The 21175-nt window shown below is 37.5% G+C and overlaps 3 protein-coding genes across 4 annotated transcripts in view; 2 read left to right on the forward strand and 1 right to left on the reverse strand.

Moving 5' to 3' along the window:
* LOC123518832 (guanine nucleotide-binding protein G(o) subunit alpha) overlaps nt 1-6249 on the forward strand; it is a 221543-nt gene extending 215294 nt beyond the window's left edge. Inside the window, exon 8 of the mRNA XM_045279869.1 lies at nt 2351-6249. Coding sequence (XP_045135804.1) covers nt 2351-2538 — 188 coding nt within the window. The 3' untranslated portion in view covers nt 2539-6249. The remainder of the gene's footprint in view (nt 1-2350) is intronic.
* A 149-nt stretch (nt 6250-6398) lies between these two features.
* Nucleotides 6399-20645, reverse strand: LOC123518833 (lysozyme-like). Of its 2 annotated transcripts, XM_045279872.1 has the most exons (5): nt 20439-20644; nt 9336-9527; nt 8858-8931; nt 7842-7984; nt 6399-7073 (listed from the first exon to the last, which is right to left on the reverse strand). In XM_045279872.1, coding segments are annotated over exons 1-5 (474 nt in total). In that variant the 5' UTR covers nt 20503-20644; the 3' UTR covers nt 6399-7072. The 2 variants fall into 2 exon arrangements, with proteins under 2 accessions (XP_045135807.1, XP_045135806.1); XM_045279871.1 differs by lacking the exon at nt 7842-7984 and having other exon boundaries at nt 20439-20645.
* Nucleotides 10592-21175, forward strand: part of LOC123518830 (BRCA1-associated protein-like) — a 57523-nt gene continuing 46939 nt past the window's right edge. Inside the window, exon 1 of the mRNA XM_045279866.1 lies at nt 10592-10892. The gene's annotated coding sequence lies outside the window, so the exon portion shown is untranslated. The remainder of the gene's footprint in view (nt 10893-21175) is intronic.

The following is a 21175-nucleotide window of genomic DNA, read 5'->3' on the forward strand; positions in this document are numbered from 1 at the left end:
TTTTATGAGGGATCCACACTACTCCTGCATATTCCAATCTGGGTCTTATTATAGTACTTATCAATTTCTTCATCATTTCTTTGTCCATGTAGTGAAATGCTAATCCAATATTCCTTAGCAAATTATATGTCTCTCTGAAAATTCTATCAATATGGCTTACTGGTTGATTGTTTTCTTCCATCGTCACTCCTAAGTCCTTTTCCTTTTTACTTTCTCCAGTTCTACTCCATCTCCCATCTTATAGATTCCCACTGGTCGTCTTTCACTCTTTCCCATTTCCATGACATGGCTTTTGTTCACATTGAATTCCATTTCCCACTTTTTACTCCATTCCCAGATCTTATTTAGGTCTTCCTGCAGTATTTCACAATCCTCTTTTTGCTTTATAACTCTGCACAGTTTCATATCATCTGCAAACAGATTTATGTAGCTGTTCACTCCTTCTGGCATGTCGTTTATATATATGAGGAAAAGTATTGGTGCTAATACTGACCCCTGCGGCACTCCGCTTTCTACTGCTCTCCACTTGGACTTCATATCTTTAACTACCGTCCTTATTTCTCTCCCCCTCAAATAATTTTCCATCCATCTCAATGTGCTTCCTTTTAAGCCACCCTTCTCCTCTAACTTCCATAGTAATCTTGCATGTGGCACTTTATCAAATGCCTTTTTATAAATCCAAATAAATACAGTCAACCCATTCTTCTCTCTCTCTTGTACTCTATCAACTATTCTAAGAGTAGAAACTCAGTAAATTAGTTACACACGACCGTCTTTTTCTAAAACCAAATTGGGTATTTGATATTAATTTGTTGTCTTCAAGGAACTCGATCCATTGTTTCTTTATTATTCTTTCACACATCTTGCATATTACACTAGTTAGTGTGTGTGTGTGTGTGTGTGTGTATTTATCTAGTTGTGTTTTACAGGAAAAGAGCTATGCTAGTGTTGTCCTGTCTCCATATCTATAATCATCCATTTTAGCCTTAAATTCATGAATATTTCTAGCTCAAACTATTGTTTCATCCAATTTGTTCCATATTTCTATGCCTCTATTTGGAAAACTATATTTTGTAACATCTCTTCTACAGGCAGTCTTTTTCAATTTCATGGTGTGTCCCCTTGTATTTCTGGAGTCCCATACCAATAGGTTTTCTTTGTCAACTGTGTTCATCCCCTTCCATGCCCTGTATATAGCAATTAGATCTCCTCTTTCTCTCCCCTGTTGCAATGTTGGAAATTTTAATATATTTAATCTGTCCTCATGCATTAGGTCTCTCAAACTTGGAACCATTTTGATTGCAGCTCTTTGAATCCTTTTTATCTTCCTTATAGTGTGTTTGTGTGTGTGTGTGTGTGTGTGTGTGTGTTTCACTGTTTGATCTGCTGCAGTCTCTGACGAGACAGCCAGACGTTACCCTACGGAATGAGCTCAGAGCTCATTATTTCCGATCTTCGGATAGGCCTGAGACCAGGCACACACCACACACCGGGACAACAAGGTCACAACTCCTCAATTTACATTCCATACCTACTCACTGCTAGGTGAACAGGGGCTACACGTGGAAGGAGACACACCCAAATATCTCCACCCGGCCGGGGAATCGAACCCCGGTCCTCTGGCTTGTGAAGCCTGCGCTCTAACCACTGAGCTACCGGGCGTGTATGTGTGTGTGTGTGTGTGTGTGTTTTAAGTGTGTATTGCACGTATTTGTGTGTGTGTGTCAGTGTTAATCCTTGCTACATGAGGTTATAAATGGTCTACATAACACCACAAAGGCTAGTAATCAGGTAAAATGTAAAATCTATGATCTTTATACCAGGTTGATATTTCCCATAGAGCAGTGTTTCCCAACCTTTTCGCAGCGATTACCCAAAAATACAATTTCACAATCATTCATTACCCCAATGAACAAATACTCGTAATATAGGAAAAAAAGTAACTGTATTTCATACTTCAAAAACAGACCAAATAGAAACTATGCAACACAATAATGCAAATCTATAATACGAAAAGAAGTAATTTTAGTTCATACATAGAAAGCAGAAAAAATTAATAGAAATCTTCATTGAAATTATATGAAAATGTAAACTGATTGCCTCATCCCATGCCAAACATCCATTACCCCAAAAATATGGGGTCATTACCCCACTGGGGTAATTTACCCCTAGGTTGGGAACCACTGCCGTAGAGGAAAGAGTATATTACACTTAATCTTATCCCAAAAGTAAAAACTCAGAGTAAGATGTTTCCAGTCCCATCACTCCATCCTTCCTACAGTGTGTAAAATGCAAAATATAGATAATTTACCTATTAACTCCATATAACAATGTATTGTTTTTATTACAGGTCCAATGGAATACAATGAAGCTTCGGCATACATCCAAGCCCAGTTTGAGGCTAAGAATAAGTCAACCAACAAGGAGATCTACTGCCACATGACCTGTGCTACTGACACCACCAACATCCAGTTTGTGTTCGACGCTGTGACGGACGTGATTATTGCCAACAACCTGCGAGGGTGTGGCCTTTACTGAAGTGTTTGTGTGGAGCTTCCAAGATGTAGGAGCTGATTGTTTGTTACTTAGGCCAAGTCCTCCTCAAGAGGCATTATCTTGACTAAGATCATAAGGCTGTTATATTAATACCAGTGTTGTTATCTTAAAATAAATTTTTGGTGGTCAAAAGAAAGTTTTAAAGTATTTATAAAAGTTTTACAACAAGTCAACAACACTGACTTACTTGTTATTAATTTTAAACTCTTATTTCTCCTCAGAAGTTATGAACTAGTTTGGCAAGCATCAATTAAAATAATGAAACTTTTCTTCTTTTTCTTTTTTTTTATTTATTTTCTTCTAAAAATTAATTCAAGATTCATACTTTGGTCTTTTCCTTTCCAAGTTTATTTATGTGAGTATGATATTATTGAAGTGAAAGTACTTTTTGAAAATTTTACTGTTACAAAATTTATGTAAGTTTGTATGTGTGGGCTTGTGGCTGTGAATGTGAGTGATAGCACTGCACAGGGTTCTTTACCACCATCATGCAGATTTTTTGTGTTATTCACTCTTATTATTATTATACTATTTAAAATACATTTTCATAATTGTGTTCTATATCATGGCAACTCTGCTCAACTTCATTCTTTAAATTATAACTTTTATTTTTCCTGAATTACATTTTTATGGACAATTTAATATATATTTTTATATTAATTTTTGTTACCTTAAGATTATTTACTACCTAGAATGACTTTCTTAACAAAGACTGAAATGTTTTGGCTTATATTGTCCAGTTTTCCTTGTACCTTGCTTAGGAGAACATGAAGGCATTTTCTTTATTCTATCTAATGTAAATAAGGGCCAGTATAAGTTATCATTGGACCTTTTGTTCTCTCTCTTTAAAAACTATCAAAATTTGTGTGTGCCATTGTAACAATGTTTTTTTTTTTTTTTTTTTTCCACACAATATCAATTGAGTGCCATGATCTTACTCCTATGTACCTGGATAGAAATGGTTCAGCAGACTCATAAGCCAAAGTTTTTTTCCAGACTGTCTTATATCATCTGAGTTTTTTTCTATTATTATTTAACTTATTGTCAAGAATAGGTCTTCATTTATCTCTTGTTTTTTATGACATATATTAAAACCTTTTTTTTTTTTTTTTTTTTTTTTTTTTTTTTTTGCCTGTAAGTTTGTATGTATCAGAGTGAGGAATAATAATAACGAAATATTTATGGTTTAGCATCACAGGCTACTGCATATAAGCCTTAATGAAAATTTATTCTCAAGTTTATTGATTAATTTGGTACATTCCTATACTATCACATGATGTGGTACTTGTGTGGTACTGTGAATGAAATGCAATGTAAAGAGACCTACACAAATTAGCAACACTGGCAGTAAAGAACTTCACGATCACATAGATGCATTGCAAGCTTTTCCTTCACAGTTCACTGAAAGGCATATATTTTGTAAGCATATGACATTGACTGTATATTTGAAAAGTTATTGCATGTATGATTGTGTGAAGAGATGCATTATTTGTATTAATAGATCTATTCAATGTATACTTTGGAAGTGGCAAGGAAGTCAGTCGTCTTTCATGGAACAATAACAACGTCACAGATGCTTATCATTAACACACTGAACACTTTGGAATGTTTTGTGTACCATCAGATTTAGAAGTTTTGTACTGTATAAGTAGCATATCTTGTACTTTGTATAATTTTTCCTAAAAGTATTTTTTTTAATCTTACACAGCTTTAAGATTTAGGTTCTCCACAGTCCTCAATACTTGGAATTCAGGTGAATGACATCTTTAGACAAGGAACTCAACACTTAAAAATAAGTTAATAACAGCACTTTAAGCTGACAATCCTCACTTAATGATCACACTGTTTACAGATTCACACAACCTCCTCAAAGTTTCAGCTGTAATTATTAGAATAAGCTTTCTTGACTTTTGGCCATAACACTGAGGAGTTCCCCTATTTTTGGTCTCACATCATGTTTTTAGACATATGTTATATATTGCTTTTCATTATCAGCTTATTTATTTAACAACTATCATGTTTGATAATACATAGTAGAATTTCAGCCAATATCACTTTCAAAACTAGAAGTGGCTCTAAAACTGACAAAAGAAATACTATGTATCAGCAAGTCCATAGTAATATACACAGAGAAAAATCCTAGAAGACAAAATGTGATGGTGTTTGGAATATCAGGATTTTTCAGCATTTAGAAACTTCATATTCAAAACTTTGACCTTAATGAGGTTGTGATTTAATGTATTAACAGATAGATAAATAACTGTCCGATGTTCATTTCTTCATTTTTCATTTAATGATATACTGAGCATTAATTATGTAAGTCGTAAGAGATGAAAAATATTGACTTGCAAATCTGATAGATGTAAGTATTTTATTTCCTTATCTTATACAGACAACATTTTATAACCTTTCTCACCCCATTGTACAAACTGGATAACATGATCATCACTTAATCTCTGCTCTTATAAGACTTTTTATCTCTGTACAGCCCATGGTCATGTTCTCCTGTTTAGGATACAGAAATAAGGGGAATTTCCAGGTGCCAGGATGAGGCCCCTTCCTCTGATAATAGTCCAGGAGGTGGTGGTGGTGGTGGTGCAACAGTGTGGTGGGATGCAGCAATTAAGGGAACATTGGGAAAGTTGTTACAAGTACGAATGTTGTGACTTGCATTTGATTTTATTCAGCATAGAATACATAACATTATAAGTGATGTGTAGCATCTTAGGTTTTGTGTGTGTGTGTGTGTGTGTGTGTGTGTGTGTGTGTGTGTGTGTGTGTGTGTGTGTGAAGAAAATGGATATGCATGCTTCCTCACTGGTGTGTGCATACCTGCATATATGTATTATACTATCAATTAAATGTAGCACAAAATTAGGTACACTTAGACCCAATATGATACTGGAACTTTTAGTAAACAGTAAATTACTCTCGTTATGATAATGTAGGAACATCCTTCTGCATCCCACCACACCAATGTGACCAAACAAACCACTCACGAAACATACATCAAATATATGTACACACTCCTTTTGATAAGGTTGTAGTTTTGTGTCAGAAAAAAATATTGTGTAAAAGTTGTATTTCATAATAGTCAACAAGATGGTATGTGTAAAATATCTCACACATGTTCTATGTTTATGCCCTACAGCACTGCAGGAGCTATGACAAAATACTAATACTTTGAAAAGATAAGTCTTGGACCATGCTTGTGTTGTTATATGGTATATAATGATCTGTCTCTTGAAAAAATTAAATATGAATATATGCTTAGTTTGTAAAGCTGTTCTGTAGTCTCATAAGGTAAACCGGAGAGTGAGAAACTGAAAATGGTTGAAAAATCCCTTATTCATCTATAGCCTTTCTAGAAATTACTCCATCATTATGTAGGTTAAGTAACATAAATACTAATGTTAATGTTAAATAACCCATCCTCTCATTGTACTGTAAGTTACTGCTCAGTTTTGTACAGCATTTGTCTATGTAGGATGTTTTGCACTTGTGTCTATTAGAAGTCAACATTGCTTTTGTTATGACTTATGTTTGAGTCTCTGTACAACAATTTTAGCTCTCTTTATGCCTCTATGTTAGGCACTCCTGTGGTGAACAATGTGTGTACTAGCCAAGAGATGTGTAGCTGAGGCTCAGTTTGTATCAGACTGAGCAAGAGTGAGATAAATGTAATTTATTTCATATATCTTTACACCTCCTTTAACAGCTTTATGCTAAAGTTTGTGACTTGTGAGGTAAGATTTCCTTTTTTTACTTTCATGGGAATATCTCACACTTTAATTATTTTTTAATTTTTATTCAGTTTAGAAAACATAATCAAAGAGCAGATATTGCTTCAACCCTACTTTATTACTTGAAATTGTAGGTACAAGGAAATTTTGAAATTTTCATAATGTAAGAAAATACAAAAGCCATTTTATTTAATATAAATTTCCTTCACAAAAGAGGGAAAGGAAATAGTGTCAAATACCTAAATATACTCCATGACAGTAACAAAATATGCTCAGAACAACACTAGTAATGGTATGGGAAGATTCATGACTGCTTTCTTACCAATAAAAGGACATCAATAAAAGAAATATCAAGAACATAAGAAATAAATATGTGATTGATAGAGCAGCATAAATAAAGGTGTGAAAAGGAAGGAGGGAAGCTAATGAAAGTGAAAAACAAACATGAAATGCAATACAATGCAAAATAGTATTTAATAAAACTTAAACTGAACACTTGATGAACTGGTAACAGAAACTACAGTAAACACCTCAGATCTCCATAAAAGGAGAAGGCAGGAAAGCAGTTCAAGAAATGCTTGAAGAGTTTGAAGAGCTAGTAGTAGTTTGGGGCATTGCCTCTTGGACCACCTTCCAGCAAGTCATGAACCTTTCATAAAAGGCTGTCTTGGTGAAAGATGCATCCTTGCAGCTGTAACCACCTAGTCTATGCATGTAAGCAAAATCAATGCAGTCAATTTTCCCATCTCCATTGCAGTCACCTTTCTCTGTTTTCTGTAAAAAATAAGAATAAGGATATTTGAATTTTGTCTTATAAATGAAAAACTTATTTCAGCAAATGAATCCATAAAACTCTATGTCAGAAACAATATAACTGTTGTTAGTTTATAAGATATGAAAGTGAATGAAGTTGAAAGATCACCACATAACTGATGATGAAGGATGCTTTCATCAGCAAAATAGAGTTTGATTTATGAAGAGAGGGAGCTGGTTGTTGTTTTGCACCAAATCAAGACTGAGAGGACATGCTTAGTATTTTAATGTGTGAGAATCATGCATAATTTCTCATTTATAATTTAGAACAGCAAAGTACTTTAGTGAAGCATTTCAGCCATTATCGTGAGGCTTGATCATGAATAGTTAAACTTCAAATTAGAATATTCTGCCATTATGATACTCCCCGGTAACAATAATAAATTAATTATATTGAGACATATATAAACTTAAAGCTGTAGTCTAATCTCTATATTTGATATGACAGCACTTTAGTTATGCAATTCATGTTCTAACTACTTCTACAGTTAAGCCAGTGTAATGGATAGCTACAATTCACTGTTACACTTATGGGAACACATTTTTCATACAAGTACAGTATTATGCACTGCATAACATAAATGACATATAATAATTAATTTGCCTTGAAGTTATTAATTTAAATCTACTCAATTGCTATGCATAAAGCATTTTAAATTTTTTATGAAGAAAAAAGTTTATTGACATGTAAATAGCACAAGCAAGCCCGAGCAATAGCGGTCCACGTACTAGTACACGTTGAGGCGCGTCACACATTCTTCAAACTGGCTGGTGAAGCGGTCTTTGGGCAGGGGAGCTGAACATCCCAGCCTGCCCAACTTATGAAGCCTTACGTAATCTTTGCAGGTTATTACACCATCACCATCACAGTCCTACATAACAAACAATCAGCATGTAAATTATTCATCTTCATTTCTTAGTTATTTAGTACTGCATACATTTTGATCATTATAATCAGAGCAAAGGATGGTGGCAGTGCATCTCTTGGAGCTCTACTGTATAGCTTGCTCAGCTAAACCTCTCTGCTCAGTACTTTACTACACATATCTTGTTTATTCCAGCCTTTTGTTACATCAGTAAAACTTTGAGATCACTAAGAATAATTAGTTGTCACTCAAAACTATCACAGTTTAACAGTAGTGCTTCTTCACCTGCAAAACACACCACTTTTGATACATTGTTATCCACTTCTTACTCAATACTCAATCCGACTCCTCTATACTGATCATACGTGTGTGTGTGTGTGTGTGTGTGTGTGTGTGTGTGTGTGTGTGTGTGTGTGTGTGTGTGTGTGTGTGTGTGTGTGTGTGTGAAATATTCAGTTTTGTCATGAAATACTGATACATGTAGATATAATATAAACTCAAATTCAATTTCAGAAATATTATAAAAAGCATCAATATGATTAATAGATACCTCTTTGCAATCTTGCAAATGAGTTTGCTTTCGAGCAACATGCAACGTTATATACTCTCTCTTTTTGTGATCTTGTATGATGGTGCTCTCTCCCCTTCTTAAGTACATTCAACACTGTGTTGACATTTCCTGTTTGATTCAAGCTAAATTGATTATCTATCTGAAACCAAGCAAAAGAATAGTATCTGTTGCTTGGCTGTTGTAGTTCATATGGCATTACATTTTGGTAATATTTTTTAGGTGTCCTCGATCATGCCTCACAGATTAACCAGCTTTCGTTAGTCTTGACAGACACGTGAAGGCCTCAACAGGAGCAGTATTATTCTTACCTGGGCAAAAGTTTTCATGTACGTCCTGACAACTGAAGCAGAGCAATACAGGTCCTTGGCGCAATCCTCAAAGGCTGCAATGAAATCCACGTTATAACATTGACATTTATAATGCAGGCATAGTATATCCAAAACATATCCTACAATTACAACTTACATAATTATAAAGACTACTGAACACTAAAAAAACAAACATACATACATTGGACTAACATTAATAATATAGAAAACAAATTTGTGAGCTGATCCCGATTTTTTTCTTGGCATCTATCCCCCAGCAGTAGCAATTGTATCATGCAAACCAAAGTATAAGAAGTACAATGATAAGGAAATACTGGAACCCCAGCTAATTCACAGGCAGGAAAGCAAAATTAAAAGACAAACTAACAATTAAATGATAAATTACCTATAAATGTTTCCACCAAAATAACACACACACACACTAATCATAGGGTAAAACTTGGGTTATCGCACACACCTCCTTGCCGGTTTGGATCATCGTGCAGGAGGACAGGCTTCTTGGCATCAGCCCAGTAAGCCCAGGAGATGTGGAAGGGGCCGCAGAAATAGCCACCACCAGAATGGTGGCAAGCAGTGGTAGCATTGCACCTTGTGGCAGCCTCGCACATACAGCCCAGGCAGTTGGCATCCACATCTGCGTCTGCACTGACTGTTAGGAGAATGACAAAAATTAATAATGTGCAGACAATTTGTTTTAACATTATTATTATTTTTGAGGTAGGTAACTCCCAGCTACTCTTTAGTAAATACTTAGTACTGTATTAATCAAGAATTAAGGTAACAAGAAGACACACTTAAATGCTATTGGACAATGATTCAAAACTTTTTTGTCCCTCATGGACATTTTAATCAGTTCCCTTGTACCCATAAATAAACTGAAGTAGATGGAATCACAATATTTTGATATTTCATTGTGAAATCTCCATGTAGACTGCATAGGAATCTTAAAGGTGACATCAATAAACTAAACTCAAATAATTCATAAAATATCTTCATCTATCATATACATTGGTAATTATGGCAGGTACCACTTGATTCTTCCAGGTTTCAAGACACTTATCCCTTATTTTTGGGCGAACTTTCTCGGACCTGCAAAGGAACTGGCAACTAAGTGTTTTTTTTTTTTTTTTTTTTTTTTTCTTTATGTTGCCCTTGGCCAGTTTTCCCCTTTAACATAAAAAAGATCGTGCCAACGGTTAGTCTCACAATAATTAAAATTAAATGGTATTTATCCCACTCTTGATATATTTGGGATGCTCACTAAAATCAGGAAATAGATAAAAAAAAAAAAAAAACTGCAATCTGACTACAGATTACAAGTATTGCACAGTAATAGTTAATATGTGACCCAATGAACCACTTGAAAAGTGCAAATGTAATAGTAACTGGGGGCACATGTATTCCAAATTGGGAAGACCTGCTCTGGGGCGTGATATCCCAAAGTTCATTCCTATTGAGGCCTCGATTCGAACCGCATGACCGATTCATTGTTCTAAGCGATGATAATGAAACCATACATTTTTTTGTATTTCATATTCAGGCATTCTAATTTTCATGAATCGTTATTAACATGCCAGATACACAATGACGAAAGTGATATTTCAATGTTGAAGCGAATACGAATCTCACATTCCCAACGAGAACATACCGACAAGACAGACGGAGACGAATCCCTAACATGGCTTCGAGCAAGATTAGTAGGCTTTGCGTGTCTTAAGCAGGCAGGCAGGCACACGTTGTGATCCTTGATACTTAATGATTTGACGGTGGAAGGTTTTGGAAATACCTTAATCCAACCGTTAATTGGAGGTGTACAATGTGAAGGCAAAGATGACTTAGTGGTGTAGCTCGGAGAGGCAAAATAGTGATGTTAAACTGAAACCTAGCGTGTATGAATCCATCTGCGGGTACCTATTATCAGAGGGTACTGAAGGTGTATTCTTACCTCTACGCCGCCAACAAGGACGCAGCAATGGCCTGGCAGTGGCAGATACCACAAGTCATCATGTGCAAGGTCAGTCCGTGTTCGCCAATGTTTTGTATGTTTACACTATTATTACGTCATGAAAACGCTCTCTCTCTCTCTCTCTCTCTCTCTCTCTCTCTCTCTGTGTGTGTGTGTGTGTACTTACTTTTCGCTCGTGTACACAAATTTGCCAGTAATGTGAATTATTATTTAAGTGTAGAGCCGCAATTTCAAGTGTGTCAAAACAAAGGAAGGGTGGCGGGAGGAGTAGCAGGGGACATGGGCCAGGGGTGTTAAGATTAGGAGCGGATTTAAGAATTTGAGGACCGTAGGCAAAGGTAGGCATACCCCCTTTTTATTCTAGGGATGCACCGATTGTTGAATTATGGGCCAATATCGATGTTTAAAGGGAGGGCCCTCGACATACTTAATAGGATAATTATTCTGCTGGCATTTTAACAAATGGATTTTAATAAAAAAAACAAAAAAAAACATGAATAATGTGTGCAAATAATAAAACCTCTATTAACCACAAGTGTATGAGGAGTTTCATGGGGCCCCAAAAAACTCGGGTCCCTAGGCAACCGCCTAGTGTTGCCTAGTGGTAAGTCCGCCATTGGTTGAGATTAGGAGGGACAGGTGGGCCAGGGCAGGGCACAAAATATATCACTTAAAAAGGAAGTGGTCGGTGGAGGGCAGAAAATGGAAATGTAGAAATAAGATAGAGTAGGTTTGAAATTTGAGGGTTAGATATATACCTATAATCATACGTAAGATGCATTGACTCCTCACACACACACACACACACGTCACAGGTTCAGTACGACCATCCTTTCGTCTCTCACGTAGCCTACCAAGTTAGACTGTTGAGGTGGCTAAAGACTACTGTCAGCACACAGACACTGTCGCTAAGAGGATACGGGAGACGGACGAATGAATGTGAAAGATCGTATCCCACAGAGTACCAGTATGAAGCTAAGTATGTATATGAACCTTATATAGAAGAAATATTTGAATCCAGCACGTTGCGGATTCTCAACACACACACACACACACACACACACACACATTGATACATTTGCACTGATTCCTGTCCTGTAGGTAAAAAAAAAAATATATATATATATATATATATATATATATATATATATATATATATATATATATATATATCATATAAATGTTTGATTCTTATTACTGCTGCTACCGTTGATTTATTTTTTTCTGGTACTAAACACTGAACATGCAGCGCAGATATACGGCCCGAGCGTCGCGGAGTGTATCAGTTGTGGTAAGGAAGCCAACATCTACCCTCTCACCCTAGAGTCCTTGAGGGGAAGGTGAGAGAATGCTTGGGAATGGTACGTCAATGTACCTCACCTTGTCTCGTGTCGATCTAAGGAGGCTATCAGTCTGTCGTTGTTGTTGCTGCTGCAAAGGCCTCGGTCCTCACTGGCACCATATTCACTGTTCAGCTGCAGCATGAGTTTACCAATTCCTAACGATTCATTCATTATTATTCACGGTAGTCTCATCCCTCGTATGATACTATGCAACTTTAATTAAATTCGCTTTTGGTGAGTAACGAAGAATCGCAGGAGGATTATTGTTTAAATGAATATATTGCAGTACAGTGCCTGTCTAGGGAAAGGTGGGGATGAAAAATGAATATATCTGTCATTGTAGTTGTTCCCTGTATGTCGTAAAAGGCGACGGAAAGGAAGATAAGTATTACCAATTCTCTTACAGTTTAGATTTCAAGAAAGTATCGGTTTAATTTTACGCTTACTTTAAGTTTTATAGATTTTTATTTGATGTTTGTAAGGCGGAAAAATCTATTTGAGGATTTTGTGAAGCCAAACTATATACTCTATCTGTAAAGGTCAATTTCTTCGTGATGTCTCCAAGAGTAAAAATAATTGATGTTGCAAGGCAATGGTGAGGCTCTCTAAATACGCATGGAGTGTCCAGACAAACGGAAATAATGACACAGATAGTGTAAGGACAGCTCCACGTGTGTGCGATCAGTGCAGTCAGGCTACCACGAGTAAGGGATGGTGGTTCAAATAACTCTACTTATAAGCTATCAGGCTTTCTCCTCCCCTTTCTCCCCCACCCCTACTGCTCTTCCCGTTCTCTTAGCGGGATGTTTAAAATTCCCCGATACGCTTAGCCATACACTCTTTGTTGTTGTTGGTTTTGTTGTTGGGTTGTGTGAGTTTGTTTTGCAGCCTTGAATCACCTCAATGTAGTTCGGCAGTCACACGAGCACTAAGGTTTTTCATTCTCCTTTCTTCTTAGCTACTTTATCTCCTTCAATCATAGTTACGTGTACTGAAACTTGCCAATATTTGTGTCTTTTTCCCCCTTCTTCTCTATCTATACCTGCTTCCCTATTTTTCCTTCAGATGCTTATAATCCGGCGAAACTTGTTCTGGTCACTTCCTCTGGCCTTGGTTACCTATGCGCAGCGCCTCTCCTCGTCAGTTCACGCATCGCTTTATTCGACGGAGGAAGGTTGCATGTTGAAAAGTCCTTATCTCTTCCGCCTGAGACTTTCAACAGGAAATGTGGCACGCAACACCATACTTTAACCAATGTTCGTACGGTGTTGCATGGACCATACTAACAATAGGGAAATACGAGCGAAATCACTGCGCAGGAGCGAGTAAGAGAAAAAGGGGGAGTAAATAGAAAGAATTGTAGAAAGAAAAATTAAACTGAGGAAGCAAAAGATGATGATGAATAGCTAAAGAAAAAATAGAATAATACGAGTAATATGTACATGAAACCAGAGATGCATATAAAAGAAACAAAGAATTAACAGATATATGTAAATGAATAAGGAACATGAATAAAAGGAGGAGGAGGAGGAGGAGGAGGAGACATGGGGCGAGAGGATAAGAAGAAAGAGATGAAAGAAGGAGGCAATGGATGCAGGCAAATTAATTATGTCCTTGAGTTGTTTTTTCTTCTCTTCCTATCTCACGTAATTCCCGGCAAGAGAGAGAGAGAGAGAGAGAGAGAGAGAGAGAGAGAGAGCACTTATTTACATGTCTTCATTTTTTTGTATTTGATATTATCTCTCTCTCTCTCTCTCTCTCTCTCTCTCTCTCTCTCTCTCTCTCTCTCTCTCTCTCTCTCTCTCTCTCTCTCTCTCTCTCTCTATCGATTTGTCTTACATGTTGAAGGATCCCTCTCTTTGCCTTATTGAAATCTCTTTGGTGAAGAGAGAGAGAGAGAGAGAGAGAGATGGAGGGGGGTGAGGACAGAAGAGAAGACTCACTTTTCTTCGAAGCTCCAAATTGCTTGAATGGTTTTCCCCGCTTTTAGATTAAATATAATATAATTAGGTGGTTATTTCTTCTGCTGGTGCTTATTTCAATAACATCTTTGGCACAAGAGGTTATAAACTACTTCCTGTTGCGCTTATATATCGAATTAAGTCCGGTCTTGTTATTTTCAGTGTGTGTGTGTGTGTGTGTGTGTGTGTGTGTGTGTGTGTGTGTGTGTGTGTGTGTGTGTGTGTGTGTGTATCGGTGGATGGGTATGTACATCTATATGTGTTAAAAGATTCGCATAAAACAAGCTGCCTCGTTTTTAATACCCAAATGTTCGTATTCATATTCGTGTGTTAAGAGCCACACATGAAACAAAGATGCATAAGTTACTAAGTATATCCATATAAGACGTGGTATGAGTCAGCGAGTAAATCCGGTTATGACAGTCACTCACAGCTGCCTTAGTGATGAGGCAACCCTGCTAATATTGGTGTCTGTGGCCCGTGCTGCAATTATGTTTGTGATACTCCTTCCTAAGCTGGGCATTACTGACATCCTTAAGACCAGGTGTGGGTGGGAACAGACCGACAGTTACAGGGATGAGTGAGGAAGTATTTCTTTATTACTATTATTAATTATTTATGTATTAGTATGATTTATAAATCTGGAAGCTTGAAAAAAAAAAAAAGTTCCCAAGAGCTAGTAAGAAATACTGTTAAATTAATGTATGAAATTTAGTGGAAGTACAATAATTACCAGTCCTTTAATTATGTCGAGTTATGAGCCTTGTAACTATCTTTTAAACACCACCTTTTGCCTCTAGCCTTGGCACAACCATCAGACTTGTTACGGTTGGAGAATTCGTGTTCCTTCTATCCTCTTGGCTCCGTGATGTGGTTAGCTGTATATGTTTGTGGTTTGCAGTTAATAAGGTAGTTGTGGAGCACTCTGCATCCCGGAAGGATGTTTATAGTTAGGGATAATGAGGATAATGGTAAAGCGTAAGACAGACAGTACGAGGAGAAGGAGGAGGAGGAAGTAGCTAGGGATGAAGAGTACAGGATAGAAAAAAAAGGAGTAAAGGTATGAATATGTACGAAGGAGAGAAAATAATGAAACACACTAGAAGAAGAGGAAAGAAAGAAATAGAGCTTGAAAGATCATTGATGTAAGAAAAGATAAAACAGTAAGGTAAAAAAAGAAGCTGAATGAGAAATATAATAAATCGAAGACGAGAATAAGAAAGGAAAAGAGGGAGGAGTAACAATATTTATACTTCCCCCTGGTGAGCAAGATAAGAGGCCATTCCTTAATGTACAAGAATATCTGGAGAAGGTACGAGAGTGGCGATATTTACTGTCATTACATCTGAGTGAGGAGAAGTGAATGAGGCACGGAAGTTTATTATTACGTATCCCTACCACCACCACCACCACCACCACCACCACCACAATCATCACTGCCACTTTCAGGTTCATTATTCATCATTACATAAGCCTTCACTATTCATTGTATCTCCTATTCTTCCTTCGTTTCTTCTACCTCTTCTTATTTTTTTTTCTTATCCTTCTCACTGTTTACTTTCTAGCTTCACTTTTTTTGTTCTATTTGCATATCTGATAGTCAAATAATGATTCTCTCTCTCTCTCTCTCTCTCTCTCTCTCTCTCTCTCTCTCTCTCTCTCTCTCTCTCTCTCTCTCTCTCTCCTCAAGTCCCCTAAAAACTAAAACTCTCTCTTCCTTCTTCCGAGCCGCACTCAGGGCCAGGTGGGGTAGGCAGTAATTAGCAGGTACATCACACAGGTAATCAATTCCATCTGAGGCATAAAAGAACCAAAGGAAGGAAAGGTTTAGTGTGAGTTTCTTCCGCCTTTTTTTTCTTTTTCTTCTTTTGCGCAACTCCCTCCCATCCTCATTTTTTTTTCATTTTAGTCTTCTTCCTCCTCTTCTTCCTCTTCCTACTCCTCCTCTTGGATCCAAGTATAGTTATTTGAGAGCCTTAATGGGACACGAAAGGTTGAGTTGAGTTAACCTTCCGTGTAATCACGTTGAGCAATCTGTGGAAGGGTGCGGGAGGAAGGTCTCTGGTGCTCGTAAAATGACAGTTTTGTCAAAGGAAGGAGGGAGAATAATCGCTTACAATCTTCATCCTCTTCTTCTTCTTCTTCTTCTTCTTCTTCTTCGTCTTCTTTTCTTCTTCTTTTTCTTTCGTTATTCCTCATTACCCTTTTTATATCATTTGTCTTTCAGTTTATGATAAAATTTTCGACACACACACACACACACACACACACACACACACACACACACACACACACACACACACACACACACACACACACACACTTACACACACACACTTATAGGAAAGATTAGCTTTTGTTTTCGTTCTTGTGAAAATGTTTTCACTGATCACTTGTTAATTTAGTTAGTTGAATAATAAGTAGTCTGGCTTATTGCTGTTGTTGTTGTTGTTGTTTATGGTACTGGAAATGGTACTGATGAGAGAGAGAGAGAGAGAGAGAGAGAGAGAGAGAGAGAGAGAGAGAGAGAGAGAGAGAGGTGCGTTGACCCATATCCACGCGATCAGAATGGGTGAGGGGGAAGAAAGGAAAGTTTGAGGTCAGTCAGGAAAGAAAATATTCTCGAAGATGATCGAGAAAATTGATGCTTATGAGGAGGAAGGCAAAGAAGATGAAGAAGAAGAGGGGGGAAAACGATGACTTAATGATGATAGAGAGTAAGGAGATGGAGAATGAGTGAAAATGATAGTGATAATGATGATAATGAAAGGAATAGACGGTGAAGGAGGAGGAAAATAATGATAATATTGAATAAGATGGGGAAAAGAGTGAAAATGACAGTAATAATGGTGATAATGTAAGGAGAAGGTGATATAGAAAAGACAAAGAAGCATAGGAGTTTGTATTATTCTGACGATGATGATGATAATGATGATGATGATGATGATTACTTGTCCTTCATTATCAGTACATGTAAGCAAGTGATATAGCAACTCGAGGTTTTATAATCCTCTTCCTTCTTTTCCTCCTCCTCCTACTCCTACACAGCTTCCATGACCTCCTTCTCTTCCTCCTCCTCCTCCTCCTCTTTCTCCTCCTCCTCCTCCTCCTCCTCCTCCTCCTCCTCCTCCTCCTCCTCCTCCTCCTCCTCCTCCTCCTCCTCCTCCTCCTCCTCCTCCTCCTCCTCCTCCTCCTCTTCCTTTTCTTCCTCCTGTTCCTCCCCACAAGGTTTCCTAATTCATTTTTTATTCTTCGTCCTCCCACCATCCTTTCCTCATCGCTTCCTTGCATACATTACGGCCCTTCCATTTTCTCCCTCCCTTTCTCATTCTTCATCTTTTTTCCTTATTTCGCCTATTTTATATATATATATATATATATATATATATATATATATATATATATATATATATATATATATATATATTATAGTTTTATCCATCTTGGTCTTGTTCTTCTTCCTCTTATTATTATTATTATTATTATTATTATTATTATTATTATGTTACAATTTATTGTTTCTTTTTATTATTTTTTTTTTTTGTGTGTATGTGTGTTAAGTGTTCTTCCATATCGTCGACTTTTTCCTCGTCCTCCTCCTCCTTCTCCTCCTCTTCACTTCTCAGGTCAGTGTCCGATAGATTTATGACCCTCAGATCTTCCCCATTAACCTTAACCATTGTTGCTCTATCCCCTCCATCGGCTTCCCCTCTCCCTTTCCCCCTTCCTCCCCCTCCACCACATCCCCTACCTCTGACTTTAGCACAACGCCGCCACTCCACTTCCACGTCTCTCTCTCTCTCTCTCTCTCTCTCTCTCTCTCTCTCTCTCTCTCTCTCTCTCTCTCTCTCTCTCTTTCCGCGTATTCCTTTGTATTTCTTTTGTATTCCTTTTGTATTGTTCCTTTTCTTCATTCTCCTCCTCCTCCTCCTCCTCCGATGATTATGCGATTCATCTTCAACACACACACACACACACACACACACACACACACACACACACACACACACATCAATATTAAGTCTTGTAAATAATCACCTACGCCACATTAATCATTCATTTGCAAGAACTTGTCCATCAGTGTTCGAAATCCCGCAAGAAAACTGGTATGGCCATTGAATATAAATCTTTACTGACGCCTTTTTTTTTTTTTTTTTTTTTTTTTTTGTCATTGTTGGTTTTGTTGATGTTTTTCTTCTTCTTCCTGTCTTTTGAAGATCAATAAAAGAAAATTTTGCCCTTTTCTTTTTATTCAGGGATTTGTATATTTCTTTTATCGTTAACGAAGAAATCATATTTAGAAATTATAGCTTTTATTTTCTTATGACATCTTTATTTTTCTCTCTATTGAATGTGAATCAGACAAATGGAAAGAAGGAAAAGATGCAAATAAACCTGAGTCGTGCCCTTGCTCGTAACGGTCTTCCCTTATACTTTGCATAGATCGGAATATAATATTTTGCAGAGAGGAAAGTTTTATTGTGTTTGTAGGTTTGTAACTTTTTTTAGGTGTTTTAAGGCCACTAATAAAAGTTGAGAATCCTTAATCGAAGTCTTTCAATTATTTTCATTATTTCGGCTTTAGTCACAGGAGCTGCCAGTCATTTATTGCTGCCACTAAGAGAACAAGTCAAACCTTTAGCCTTTCTCACCAAAAGTAATTTTTAAAGTTAATAATAATAATAGTAAAGAAATGATGATAATTATAATGGAAACAATAATAATAATGATAATAATAATAATGATGATAATAGTAATAATAATAATAATGAAAAAGAAATAGTAACAACAATAATAATAACAATAATTATCTATTTAAATAACAGACCGGAAGTCCTACAAGGGATGGCCCAGACTAAGCAACACACACACACACACACACACACACACACACACACACACACACACACACACACACACACACACACACAGGACCCGGGTTCGATTCCCCGGCCGGGTGGAGATATTTGGGTGTGTATCAGTGAGTAGGTACGGGATGTAAATCGAGGAGTTGTGACCTTGTTGTCCCGGTGTGTGTTGTGTGCCTGGTCTCAGGCCTATCCGAAGATCGGAAATAATGAACTCTGAGCTCGTTCCTTAGGATAATGTCTGGCTGTCTCGTCAGAGACTGCAGCAGATCAAACAGTGAAACACACACAGCCCCGTCGCTGCTAGTCTTGTGACTCTCTTTTCCAGGTCTGTCTGTCTGAGTAGAAATAATCCACACCAATGTTATACAAAATTTTAGAAGACCTGAACTTTTGAACAAGTTAGCCATTACGGTCTCATGATATACTATGGAGGAAAAAAAGATATATCGGTGCTTAGAGGAGTCCGATGAATATCGTAAATATTCTGTCAACTGGTGATGTTGTAGGTCGGTTTTCGTTACCTTTGTTCTCTACAGTCATAATGTTTCTTACACAATGCACCGATGATTTTTTTTTTCTTTTTATTACCTTTAGTACCTCAGAGGGATTTCACGCCAACACCATAACTCTCCTCACGAGTGTTCTTCCTGTCCTTTCTCTTTACCAAGTTGAGCAAGTCCCTAAACAGCCAAACAGGAACCAGAAGATGTGTTGTTGTTTGGTTGACGTAAGAATTATCGTATATAATCTCAACCACACCCACGCCCACACTGGTGCCCTCCGTCTCTCACTCCATACTCAACGCCTCACGCCACACTATGCATTCTAAAGTATTTTGTCCTTTCTTAATTCTTTATAGGTCTTTGTGGCGTTCGCATGAGTCTATTAGCGTGTTTTGATGTTGGGTAATGGTTTGACAAAAATCTGCGTTTTTCGTTGGAAAATTAACATCCTTGTGAATTAGGCTAAACATCTTGGTAGTCTTTGAAAATAATCATTAGGAGAGCTGGAAGTTTTTAGGTCAGAGAATATTTTTGGTATAGCACCTTAATTAAAACACATTCAGTTTCTTAAAATACCCCTAAATCCATTATTCCTCTAAGTAAATGAAGATGACATGTGATGCTTCTAAAACAGTTCATCGCTGAAGAAATAAAAGAAGAAAACGTTACAGAAGTTATTATTGTGCTGTGAACGCACGAGGAAAAATAGATAAAATAATCAAAACCATACTTGCAAAACTACAAACTTCAAGTGGCGACAGTATGAGCATGTCACCTAACTAACAACACCCGCGTTCTAACCCGTAAGTACAGTGCATGGAGCCGCACGTCCCACCTACACTGACACCCACACCCAGGCGCATCTATCCATATCCCACACCCACCCATTCTAAGCCACCCATCCCAAGCAACATACCGTAGATCACAGAGAGGCAGAGGACGGCCGTGACGAGGATCATGGAACGCTGCAGGAGAGACATCTTGAAGGGTCTTTGGTCCTGGATGCTTGAGGGGAGCTAGATAGAAGCGAAGGAGGGAAGGAGCACGGCGTGAGGGAGCGAAGGAGCGGAGTCTCGTTAGCAGTCGCAGCGAAGATCCGACTGAGTGGTGACGGTGGGAGCGTTGGCTTTACTTTACTTACCTCCGTACACACCCTCTGGCCAGGCGCTCACCCAGAACCCAGGGATTTTTTCATTGCAACTCGCCTTACATCATTATCACAGAGTATCGTTCACCTGTTGCTCACTTCATTTCCAGTCTCAGTTCTCTCTCTCTCTCTCTCTCTCTCTCTCTCTCTCTCTCTCTCTCTCTCTCTCTCTCTCTCTCTCTCTCTCTCTCTCTCTCTCTCTCTCGACCCCCATACTTTGCCACCCACCTCAAGATTTTTCCTTCTAATCTTGCATTCTGCTCGTGTCCTCTTTCTCTTCCTTTCTTCCTCTACTGTGTGTGTGTGTGTGTGTGTGTGTGTGTGTGTGTGTGTGTGTGTGTGTGTGTGTGTGTGTCATTATTTTTCCTACTAGTAGACGAAGATGTAGTGAAAAATAATAATAAAAAAAGATATACCAATTTTTTTACGTCTCGGTAAGCAAATTCTTTGTCTAACGAGGTAGGCCTGTTCTTTGCGAAACTACATGATTTTCCTCTATTTACTTG

The sequence above is a fragment of the Portunus trituberculatus genome, chromosome 44 (genome assembly GCF_017591435.1).
Source record: "Portunus trituberculatus isolate SZX2019 chromosome 44, ASM1759143v1, whole genome shotgun sequence".
Classification (NCBI taxonomy): domain Eukaryota; kingdom Metazoa; phylum Arthropoda; class Malacostraca; order Decapoda; family Portunidae; genus Portunus; species Portunus trituberculatus.

What these genes read in the sequence shown, in the direction of transcription:
- LOC123518833 (XM_045279871.1), bottom strand. Translation starts at nt 20,502, where the DNA reads ATGTCTCTCCTGCAGCGTTCCATGATCCTCGTCACGGCCGTCCTCTGC. An exon ending in CTGCCTCTCTGTGATCTACG is followed by an intron (nt 9,528 to 20,438) that starts GTATGTTGCTTG and finishes TTCTCCTAACAG; the next exon opens with TCAGTGCAGACGCAGATGTG. An exon ending in ACATGAAAACTTTTGCCCAG is followed by an intron (nt 7,074 to 8,857) that starts GTAAGAATAATA and finishes TATTTTTTACAG; the next exon opens with AAAACAGAGAAAGGTGACTG.